Here is a 12,051-nt window from a genome sequence, read left to right as displayed (position 1 = left end):
TTTCTTCCACGCGAACAACATTTCGCGATAAAAAGGCTGAATGGATGGAAGTGATTTGCTAGCTGTTAGGAATCATCTGGGAAATACTCACATTAAGGTTCATGTTTTCGTAGTGATTCAAACAGTATAAACATTAGTTTCTTAAGATTAATGTTTAATGTACCATTTAACAATTTACTTATGAATTTAATTCTAATGGCATCACGAACAATTTCTATATCTCTTAAATTAAGACCTCCTTTCTCATACGGTAACAATAGAGTGAATTATTTCATGGGACTCTTCTTGCCGCGCCAAATAAAATCTAAAATACTCTCACGCATAGTCGTAATAACCCAGTCAGGGGTTGGAAGAGCAGTGATGAGATAAACAAGTCTAGAAATAACTATTGAATTAATAACAATCGATTTACATCTGAAAGATAAGTCACGGCCCTTCCTGCGACGTAGTAATAAACTGCACTTATTCACCTATCTTTCCAATTAACAGTTTCTATCAAAACTCTGTTGTTGCCAATGGCAACCCCAACATCTTCAATGTAGTCGTTTCTGACGGGGAAGTCGAAGTCATGACAATTAATTTGGGAATTCCCCAAAACTAAAGGCTCGGTTTTGTCTAGGTTGTACTTGGAACCAGATGCATATTGATATAGTCTAAACACATTAAATAAAGAATACATACTGGTAATGGTGGACTGTACACAAAGAACGTTGTGTCATCGCGGCATGCTGAAACAATTTCACCTCGATGTCCCTAAATTTGATACCTGAAATAAGTGGACAATTGGTAATCGCTGCAAGTACAGAGCACAATTAACCGCTGCACCACGGCAGCTGTTATATATATATATATATATATATATATATAGCTATCGACATAACAGGAATGTATACGTAATCGGAAAACAAGATAAATGCATCACAATTATCCGGTATTGACAAGTTTTGCTCTTCTTGAGGTTCAATGTGCAACAATCGCTTCCTGTCAATTTATGTCATATAACAATACGTACATACTGTATTCCGTTTGCCATTTCAGTGATATAATTAACAGTCTATATTATCACGTGACATCTTTCAGATGTTACGAAGCACAAAGATGAACTTATTTTGGATCAATTCGAAACTACGGTAATATCAACTAAGCGAGGGTTCACCCAACACAGGTTTGGCAAATGTTCCAACTGTTAAAATAACGTTCAATTAACAAAGCCGGTGCCGAGTTACTCTTGCCCTCCCAAACCACATTTATGTAGGCCTATTTGATTTGTTGATTCATGTATTACTTGAGGTAACGCATAAACTATGAAAATCTGAGTTATATGAAGGAGCACAATCGTTGTTCCCGGATGAATTTCCCAAATTATAATATATATATTAATTACACTTCTCTTTTCTGTTACTATTACGGAAAAAAGACTGTGAGAATAATAACAGTTATAATGCTACAGACCAGACACAATGAATACCCCTCTAGCCTACCCGTACTACTCCAACCCCAAACCAATCCCAGTGTTCTCAGCCATTCGTGTTGTATTTTCGTTCATGTTGTCCTCCCTGTTCAAATACTGTGGAGGTGTGTAGAATTTTGATATAGTTGGCAAAGAAGTTGAGTGCTACCGAGCCCACAAATGTTGCATATGTGAAAGTCTATGGTCGTTCGATTTATCGACGTATGATTGTGGCGACAGATATTGTTAGGTAAGAGATTTGTAAGGAATATCAACCTCATCGTTATTTTAAAGTAATCTTATTATTTATGTTTTCATCAGCTTTATTGTATGCGAACGGTCACTTATGTAAGTTTTGTAACTCTGCCTGTTGGGGAGGACTCCGACTATTGTGGCGAGAATCTAGCCTAGGCCAATTGTAGCCTAACACTACAGTTAAGTGAGGTTTGGGTACATCTGTGCAGATGGTTAGTAGCAATTGAAAATAACTTGCAAGCATCGCTTGTAATGTAAATAAGTAAGCTTGTATGTAGGCATACTTGTAAGTAAGCATCGCAAAATAAGGAAAAAAGGAGAAAAAAGAAGTTATCTGGATCATTTCTAATCTAGCCTAAGTTGGTAGTGAATTCAATGTGGGAGCCCTAGCCTTGGCCTATTTTTCTTTTTCTTTTTTCAATTCGTAGTTGTTAGGGCATGAGGGCATGTAACCTGGGGTCATTGAACTTTTGAAGCTTACTTCCCTATGAAGGGAATCTGGGGAAATCCACCCACTGCACCCAACAAATTAGACTTCAAATGGTGCATTCTGATGCATACTTAGACAATAACTTAGATAGATCGATTTAATGATGAGCTCTCTGAACCCAACATTATGGAAATAAATATTACAAAATCCTCCCAACTGATTTAGTTAGGGTCCTGAAACTTTATAGACCAGATCATGTAGAGGGTCTGGCCATGATCCCACAGAAAACTAATACTGTAAGTGTCAATTGGTGCATTCTGAGGCATATTTAGAGAATAAATTAGATATAGGTACAGTAAGTCACTTTATACAAGGCTGAGATAATAAATACTTTATGTGAGGATGAAAAGAGGGGCATGTACAGTGCCCCCATAGAAGTCTTATTCTTCCCTGGCTGAAAGCAACAAATCTCCTGACTGAACCATTTTTCCTGATTGATCATGAGAAGTGGGGGGCCAATACCACCTCCCCCCCCCCAACTCCACCTTTGGACATGCCCCAATGCAAACCTAGAGAAAATTATGACAGCAAGAAAGTAAAATGTCTTGCAAATGGAAACCAAACCCAAGCAAAAATACTGTATCTATTTGTGAATTGATGGCCTTGAAGCGACTGGATCAATTCTTAACTCATAGTCTGCAAACTAAAATCTATTTTAGTCTCAAGGCCTTGGCAGTAAAATTATTAAATAGGATTGTGTCTATTACCCAGGCAGTTACCTGACCAATCAGAATATAGCTCTAGACACTATGGTAAAGGATTTTGGAGTCTGCAACCCAAGAGTTATTTTTGAAGCTGGTTTTAGCAAAGGTATATATTTTATGACTGTCTCTCTGGCAATTACTTTTATCAATCAGTGTAGGGTACATGTATAATGTGTAAATGCAGGTTCAATTATGTTTACAGTACAGTTTAGTGGAATGAAAACTTCAAAGCGAAGATGTAAGAAAGAACTTTACAGGTAGTCCTTGAGAGGCTGTCAAGAATTCCACATATTTTAGCAGCTCTGCACAATTTATTGTATCCAACACTGCACTTTGCAGGTTGTGGGTTAATTGAGATACACAGTTCATGATACACAAGTAATAATACATGTACAGTATATATGGTAAAGGGAGACCATCATTGTAACAATATCTCTCTCTAATAGGAAGTAATTTTATGTTAAACTTGAAATGGAAATAAAGGGTCTTGGATTAGTACTTACAGTTGTGCATAGAAGGTACAGTAAGATTGTTTGCTGAAATGTTCGATGAAAGACCTGTGTGTTGAGGATAGTACAGTAGGTAAAACTTTTCATTTTTTGGACAGCTAAAAGATCTTACTATTCATGAAATGACTCTTGTGTATCTTGTATGAACCACATACTTCTCTTTTTGCTTGAGCCATTTTAAACTTTGCACTTTGCCATGTTTATTTAACAACGGAAAAACCAATCTTATATACAGTAGTGATACATGTATGATAAATGTTTAACCCTATAAACTATGGTAAGATAAATGTTTGTCATTTGTTATCTTTGTTTTAGTGATTGAGAGCTGTTACATGAAAGCAAAGGGATGTCAAGTTAATGATGGAGAGAGCCTTGAGAATCATTCGCCCAACCTTCAGAGCTCTAAGACTTCATCAGAGAGGACTTTCTGAAGCCTCATCATGCTGTGGGGACTCGCACTTATCTCAAGTTCGACAAATGTCATCTTCTTCAACAGCTGAAGGTAGTAGAGTGAAAAGAGATGATGTTGCTTCCAATGTCATATCCCAGTTGAAGTCTGCTCAGAAATTTGAGGACATCCTGGCATTTGTACATACGAATGAGCTGAATGGAAATCAAGCATCCATAGCCCTTAGTGCATTAAGAAATTCTAATCTTTTCTCAAATGCAGAGCAAAGTGACTTGTCTTCTGATGAAAGATTCGTTTCTTTACTTGGCACAATTGAAACCGATTTGACAAAGTTAACTTCAGAGAGCCTGGTGAACTCAATCATAAATATATTAAAGCTTCAGCAAGTGGAAACTCCTACAGTAAGACTTCTGGAGAAGGAGTGTCGTCAACGATTGAGAGGAGTGGCTGTACGTCATCTTGCTCTGCTTGTCTGTAACACCAGGCTCCTCTCCGGACATCCAGGCTCAGCGTTGCTCGCCCAAGAAGCATTGAGGGTTCTGGAGCTGAGATGGAAGGAGATGAACAATCCATTTGTCCTGAAACGGCTCCTCAAAACATCACTTCACCTTTCTCCATCATTCGTGGAGAAACTCGAGGATAAGACACTTGAGCTAATTGATGATTTTTCTTTTCAGGACTTAGTAGACATCTCCAGTTACTTCGTATCATCTGCCCGTAGATCTTTTCTGGTTTTACGATCAGTATCTTACCAGGTAGAGGAACAGCGAAGCCAGTGGGAGGTCTTTCAGCTCCTTAGATTGCTGAATAATATGAGGATATCAAAGTTTCAGAATTATGTGCTCTGCAAAGAGGTAGCATCTTTTTGCAAAGAACACCTCAGGGAATGTTCTAGCAGACAAGTAGCTGCAATCGTCAAGTGTTTTGGGCTCCTTCATATGCCAGAGATGGAGTTATTTGATGCAATCATTGAACACCTGAGTAGTCACATGACAGAGTTCAAAGTGTCTGAACTTCAGACGATTGCTTTTGGAATGAGTGTCCTTAATTTGAAACCACCCACACAGCTAGTGAAGAGACTAGTCTTTGAGTTTGACTCACTGAGTTTCTTTGAGCAAATGGAAGTTTGCTTGGCCCTAGCAGTGTTCAATGCTTGTCCTGCGGAACAAATGAAAAAACTGTTGGCAACCAAAAGTGTTGATGAAATAATGGGTGAGTAATTTAACATACTGTACCAAAACAAACAGTAAGGAGGATTTGGCCCAAAGTAAGATCTAAAGAAGCCTCACAATATTATAATAGAGATCAACAACTACTTGATGAGAGATAGCTCTGTCATCATGCAGTCTAAGAGCTTCTCATTTCTTCTTCCAATGGTTTCAACAATTTGCTTGCTTAAGATTTATTTCTTACTACCAATTATCCTGAAGAATTTTACATTCAAAATAAAACTACATTCACATTGTCTGTTGCTATGTAATACAATGCTCTGTTCCACAAGGCTCACCAAACCTCCTCTTTCCCTTCCCTTCACCTCCCCACCCAATCCTTCTCAAGTGTGAAGCCCCATAAGTGCTACCAATGCCATGTTATATAAATAGAAGAGACTATTAAACTTGATACAGGACACTCATCAAACTTTTCTTGAAGATTCATTCTTTGTCAATTGATTTGAAATATCGATTATATACTACTTGTTCCTTCATAATTAAATGTCATAGACATAACCACAATCCTAGGCTAGGGCCAGCTGCGCGATTCTCAAACTTTGTAAAGTACATTGCTATATGATCAGTGAATAGTTTCTCTTGTACTGCATCACAGCATGCTATACAAAATGGGCAAATTGCTATACAAGTGCAAAATTAATAGCAGGTTTTGTATTTAAGTACAAAACCCTAGTATTTTATATGGGACAGGGCTAAGGGCCTTCAAAATCTGCAATGCAAATTGTGAATGTCACTAAACTGTTCCTGGGATGATTACTTTGTAAAGCAGATAATCCCAAGAGCTACAGTATATTGTTATTACTTGAGAGGAGGGAGTTTTGTCTTATAATGTTTCTCAATATCACACATGTGTTTTAAATACTCCAACTAATCTACAGGTTCTAGTGAGACAAGACACATTCCGTTACAGCTGAAGCTGCTCCAGCTGAATACCTATGCTAAATTAGAATGCCCTGGTTACAAAGGACCTTTCTTGTCGGAAGATCTTGCACGGTATCCCAAAATCGAGACTACTACCAAAAGCAATCTACATCGAGACGTCGTAGGGAGGCTAGAAGCAGCTCTTGGGAATGACAAATATTTTGTGTCTCATGTTGAACTGGATGCAGGCTACGTGATAGGTAAGCTTCTAATACTCATAAACTGCCCTTGTGACAGTTTCGGTGGAATCAAGACAATTTAAGTTAACCCTCTGTAAGATGTTTACAAAGGTGCTTCATGTAGAAACTAAAAAAGGTGATACTGCACTGTTTAGCATGCTTCCTTCAAATTGCAATCATTACCTGCATGTTTGTGATGTCAAGCAAAGCAAGATTTGTGTTTCATTTATATATTTGAAATGACTAATATTTATGATCAGAAATGTGTCTTGGTTTTCCATTTTGATTCATTGAATCATTATTTGTAAAATTATGATATGTTTTGAATTTTTTAATCTTCACAATTATCAATTTCACTAGGTGACATATAGCTAAGAAGACATTTGGTATGTATTAAATGGATATATTCTTCCAAGTGAAAATGTTAAACTTGCATATTTTGCTGATTTCTCCTTTCTTGTTGCCTCCTAGATGCAATGATTGCTGTTGACAAAGATGGTGTACCATTCTCTAAGCTCGATTACAATATCTCTAGTGCTTCAAGAGACCACAGCCCCTTGTGTAAAGATCTACCTGAAACTGCAGTACGGTGAGTTCAACAGCAGTTAGTTGCAAGCCTACCAAATGTTGTATATTGTGTCACACAAGGATGGTAGTAACTGGGTAGGATAACACGGTAAAGTAGTACATGCTTGTATGCCTTCAAACAAAATTTCAAGTTATATGAACTAAATTTCAGGTACAACAATGGTGTCTGTAATATTTGGTTTAATCTGTGATGAAATATAGTTGAATTTTTTTTTTTTACAATAGTATCAGTAATATTTGGTTTAATCTGTGGTGATTTATAATTGTATGTCTTAAGTCCTTTGTTACAGCTTTACCCTTGCTTCCAGTTGAATCCATGTTTGCGGAAATTGATATAAATGTTTTCCAAAACAGACTCAGTAGAGCTTTTATTTGAAGCCTGAGATTTTAAGCAAGGCATGACAGTGTATTCTCCTTTGGAGATTCTTTTGATTCCAAAAGCTGATCTTTGTTCAGTGTTTACTTATGTTTACTTATGAATTGATATTAACTTATATGTGAATACTGATCTTTTACCTTTCAGAGTGGCAGTAGTTGTTAATGGACCTAACAGCTATCTCTACGGCAGCTCTGAGGTAATGGGCCGAAGGCAATTAATGGTGCGACAGCTCCAGTCTCTCAAATATCGTGTTGTGCAGGTAAAGAAGACCAATAAAAGATACCCATTCCTTTTAAAGCCGCATTTCATTTATAAAACCAGACCAAATGATACCAATCTTGATAGGCTAATTCCATTGATTTTGCACTATACACAGAATCATGCTGCGGTAGATTTTCAATCTGCAACGAAGATTGAGAAAATGAAAAATCAAACTTTGAACAAAATTTCAAGACTATATCCTCCCTCTTTACATCTGGCTATTTTCAATGTATTACTTAAGTTAATAATAATAGGATTACATCATGTAGTTTTTAGGTACAGTACTTCCCTTGATACTGTATGTCATGTAGTTGATAATGTGTGGCAGTAGACCCAGCATATGATTAACAGCTGGAGCCGTAAATGCCTACAAATTAGAGGATGCTTCAAGTTTTCTTGATGAAAAGATAATGTTTTTGTGTACGTGGAATATGGAATATAGCTATGAGGATGTTATAAAAAACCCTACTTTGATTTAAAAGGTTTTATATCATTTTCCATGTGACTCCTAAAGCATTGTATTGACACCATAAACCTTGGTACAGGTCCTCTAGGCAATAGCTATGTGGTTTCCTATGGAATATTGTGTTTGAAAAGTTAGAGTAATATTGCATTTGTGAGTTAATTTTGCTTGTAACACTCAAGTTACTCCCAAGTTACTCCTGCTACTTGCGAGTAACTTGCACATGTTTGTTGTTTGTAAAAAAAAAAAAAAAAAAGGCAAGGAGATTGATTGTGTCTCTGCAGACCAACCCCTTTTCACAAGCCAAACCCCTTCACATAATACCACAAAGTTTAAACCTGCCTCGTTTCACACACCACTTTTCCTCTCTTCACACCCCAAACTGCCCCTCACATCACCATCCCATCACCATGAATTTGAATAATTTATTCGTAGGTCTCTCTTCATAAATGTTGTGGTGAAAGTTCTTTTGTAAACTTTGCGGGCTCCCTTACGACCTTCAAAAACAATTTATTACGCTTTATATGATATTTTCCATATCTTTTTTCCTACATTTTCCATACATTGTTTGTTGAAAAACAAATAGAAAATGTTTTGAGTTTTTGATTATTTCTTCAGATCTCATTTGAAGAATGGAGTAATCTGAAGACAGAGACCAAAAGAGTGGAATATCTTAAAGAGAAGATGGATGGATTTATCACTTTGAAATGAGATGTGACATATTTCACCAAGCATTTAGGGATGCAGAGATGCCAGAGATTAACCAAATATCAAACAGAGTTTCTTAATACAATTATTAGTGTCACATTGTTGTTTGGGACATACCTGACTATTGGGGTTAGACAGCTTTCATCTCCAGATTTGCTAGAGGTAAACAGCCACTTGCTTCCAAACCTTATATAATTCAAGCCAGTTTAAGATGTTTCCAAATCATGGCTTGTAAAACCAGCAGACATGTGCCGTATTTGTCACAAGACTAATTTGACTTTTGCAGGTTTTGGATTTGTTGTATTAATAATAATAAAAATAATAATACTTATTTATGTAGCACATTATACCAACGATCTCAATACGCTTTACAAGAAAACAAAATGAGTACAAAAATACAGCATAGTAGAACAAAAGTTTAAAGATACACGACAGAGTCGAAAATATTACAATAATATTAGAAGGATATCATACAAACAGAGAGATTGCCTAAGAAGTAAGATTGCAAAAAACAGACACACTGGGTTTGTTCCAATGCCGAGATCTCAGTAGCACCGGCGTATCAGTGGCGTATCCTTATGTCATATGTCGTCTGCTACAATCAGTGGAAATTGGAAGAGCAAGTTTGTATGAAGACACTTTCACCAGTTAATTGTAATTAAAATTCAATTTGACAATTTGTGATGCAAGGTGACAGTAATATCAGTTCTGAACTGAATTTTAATTAATTGGAAAGGTTGATTCAATGAAATAAATTGAAACAATGAGGACATTTTCATTGCTTTGCAATAAAAATTACTTGCATAAAGTGTTCTTTAGATTCTATCAACATAGAAAGATCACACACAGTAGTAAAAGGTGCTTGATTTGCTGACTAGCTGTCATCTTTTTCTGAGAAATCAAATATGAAATATTGCTAGTCTCAATCGGAAAAACTATGGTCAATGCATTGTCTACTTATCATTTGTGATATGAAAGGAAACCCTTCTGCTAGAGAACCAAAAGTGAACAACATCAGCAATTGCACTTGAAAACATGCCTCTGTAAAGTTTAAACTCGGAGAGGATTTGATTCAAATGTTATATATATGTTCTAGTCCTTGTATACACATCCCTGTTGTCAATGTTGTATCGTACATGAGTAGTAGGTACTTGAGAAATTAAGTGTGATGATTGGATTATTGTTCTGCTGCAAGGTGATATACGATTCCAACACCACTATAATATGATCTTTAGGAAGAAGAAAAATAAGCAAAGTCATGGACAAACAATCCCTCATATCTATCAAACTTCCTATTCAGAAAAAATCTTAGTATGTTAATCATATCTTGGGCCTTCATAAATGTTTCTTTGAATGGTTTTATTGTTGCTAGTTATTGGAATAACTTTTTTTCACTTTTCAGATTTCTTTTCTGCAAATGAAAGTAGCTAGATACCTAATCTTGTGAATCTTCGTATTTTATTTGAATTCAAAGTGATCATTTCAAAATGCGATCTTAGCTTGGTGGACCGCATTTTCATATCCGTGTAACTTATCTCACAGAATCGATACTAAATGTAAGTTATGTGAAGTTCATGAATCTGGAAAGTTACAATTATAATTGTATGACTTTAATATTTGGAAAATACAAAAATTTGAACTCTTGTTAAATCTCATAGCTTCAACATTTTCTTTGAATGAATCTTTTTTTTTCAGGTTAAAGAACTTGCATTATATAGTTCTTTTTCATTCCCATGAAAGTTGCTACAAAGTCGCTGATGTAATAATAAGAATATTGAACAATAATTCTAGAGTTCTGTAATCTGGATAAGAACACAACATATTTTAACTATTTAATTCTGTGCATTGATGAAAAAGATGAAGAAAATGTCGACGAATACAAATTTAGGTGTCATCAACAATATTCTGTTTGCTGTTATTTCAACATGTTCAACTTAATTTTTGTGCTTTAAGTGATAAATTTACTCAAGTTTGGTATTTTTCTATTTGGTGATATCGAGATAAAGGAAGATATTATTTCCTGAAGAGACTTACCATGCGCAATGCTTTCAACAATACCAAGGAAAATGAAAGGTTTTTAAAGATGCAATGCCCTCCTCATGCACTGCTAATTATAATCTTTGGACTACATATATTAATTTAAACTTCCAAAAATGCAAATCTTGTTGATGTCCATGCGAAAAGAAGTTAATGAAAGCTAAACTCGAATATTATTACCGCATCTTACTTTTAAAGACACCATCGCACCCCTACCCCATCTTAATATAAGAAACTTGTAAAATAGTTGGTCAATCTGCAGATAACGTTACCCTTGACTTTCCCTTATTCATACATGGTACAAGTTAGCGCTCCACTGTGTTTGGAAATAGTTTAGAGGGTTTGAACCATAGGGGATTCCTTTCCTCAAACTCTACGAAAGAGAGGGTAAGTGTGTCGATTAAGGGCCCGGGAAATATGGAGAAACCCCGGTAAAATATATGTCAGAGATTGCAATGTATTCGCATTGTCATGCAATAAACTAGAGCACCGAAGGTGCGAAACTCACATGCAGGTGTTTATTTTATAATGCAAGTATAAAATGGTGGTTGGACGGTAAATATCAGCTGAATGTGTTACAAGTTTTGAGTTTGGTAATCATAATTTATTTTCTTATCTCATTGAAAATCACACAAGCACTTGACAACCCCTCTCCCCCTTTCACCCCACCTCTCACTCCCCTCTCTCCTCTCTCCCCTCTACCTCTCTCCTCTAAAGAACAGCTAAAAAGCTTTGAAAATATGAAGTTAGTACAAAGAAGAATGGCAAGGTAAAAGAGTAAACAAACAGATCATATGAAAATAAAAACTCTACAGTATAGATTATAATAACAACGTATCAAGTATAACGTTACAATAGTGACTTAACAGGCCGATAAAGGTGGTACAATGCATATTTTATTATGCAATAACTTCCCCTCCGTAGGCACAAAATAGGGGGAGTTCAGACAGGCGCGGCGGAACGGAAAAATTATTGGGGGGGGGGGGGGGCTAATGTGTGGAGACTATCTAAGCGGAGCGCCACCATCGGTTGGCGCGGAGCGTACAAGAAAATGTTGGGTTTTTTCAAACCCCCAGATGGCCGGAAACGGCACTTCCCGAGTGTTTTATGCTGCGAATACCTAGCCCTAAAATATGGGTCTCAAGCCTGCAATTTCTCAGATTGCACGTAAAAGTCTGTAAAAACATTGTAATTTGTATATTCGATGGTGTTTTAAGAGAGTAGCTATTACTCGTAGTGTACTCGCAAAGACGTTTTTGAGTGTAGTAAGGGCAGTGGCGGAGCTAGGGGTATTGGTCAGGGGGGGGAGCAAGAATGGTCTGTAGGGGCGCTTTCGACACTATCTAAGCGGAGCGCCACCACAGGTTGGCGCGGAGCGTACAGACAATTTTTGAGTAAAGTTACTCCCTAGATTGCAGGAAATGACCCTTTCCGGGCCTTGCTAATTTGCAGATAAACGGAAAATAAAT

The 12,051-nt window shown here is 36.6% G+C and overlaps 1 protein-coding gene across 1 annotated transcript; it reads left to right on the top strand.

The window, feature by feature from the left end:
• The first annotated feature begins 1,549 nt into the window (after positions 1 to 1,549).
• Positions 1,550 to 10,441, top strand: LOC139966425 (FAST kinase domain-containing protein 4-like). Its single transcript, XM_071969400.1, has 6 exons — positions 1,550 to 1,700; positions 3,724 to 5,029; positions 5,925 to 6,167; positions 6,618 to 6,735; positions 7,258 to 7,372; positions 8,456 to 10,441. The coding sequence occupies exons 2-6, from the start codon at positions 3,766 to 3,768 to the stop codon at positions 8,546 to 8,548; spliced, it is 1,833 nt and encodes a 610-aa protein (XP_071825501.1). The 5' UTR covers positions 1,550 to 1,700; positions 3,724 to 3,765; the 3' UTR covers positions 8,549 to 10,441.
• The last annotated feature ends 1,610 nt before the right edge of the window (positions 10,442 to 12,051 follow it).

Source organism: Apostichopus japonicus, chromosome 4, assembly GCF_037975245.1.
Source record: "Apostichopus japonicus isolate 1M-3 chromosome 4, ASM3797524v1, whole genome shotgun sequence".
Lineage (NCBI taxonomy): Eukaryota > Metazoa > Echinodermata > Holothuroidea > Aspidochirotida > Stichopodidae > Apostichopus > Apostichopus japonicus.
The sequence above is the reverse complement of the archived record's forward strand: the minus strand, read 5'-3'. Positions and strand labels throughout refer to the sequence as shown.

What these genes read in the sequence shown, in the direction of transcription:
- LOC139966425 (XM_071969400.1), top strand. Translation starts at nt 3,766, where the DNA reads ATGATGGAGAGAGCCTTGAGAATCATTCGCCCAACCTTCAGAGCTCTA. An exon ending in AAGTGTTGATGAAATAATGG is followed by an intron (nt 5,030 to 5,924) that starts GTGAGTAATTTA and finishes ACTAATCTACAG; the next exon opens with GTTCTAGTGAGACAAGACAC. An exon ending in CTACCTGAAACTGCAGTACG is followed by an intron (nt 6,736 to 7,257) that starts GTGAGTTCAACA and finishes TTTACCTTTCAG; the next exon opens with AGTGGCAGTAGTTGTTAATG.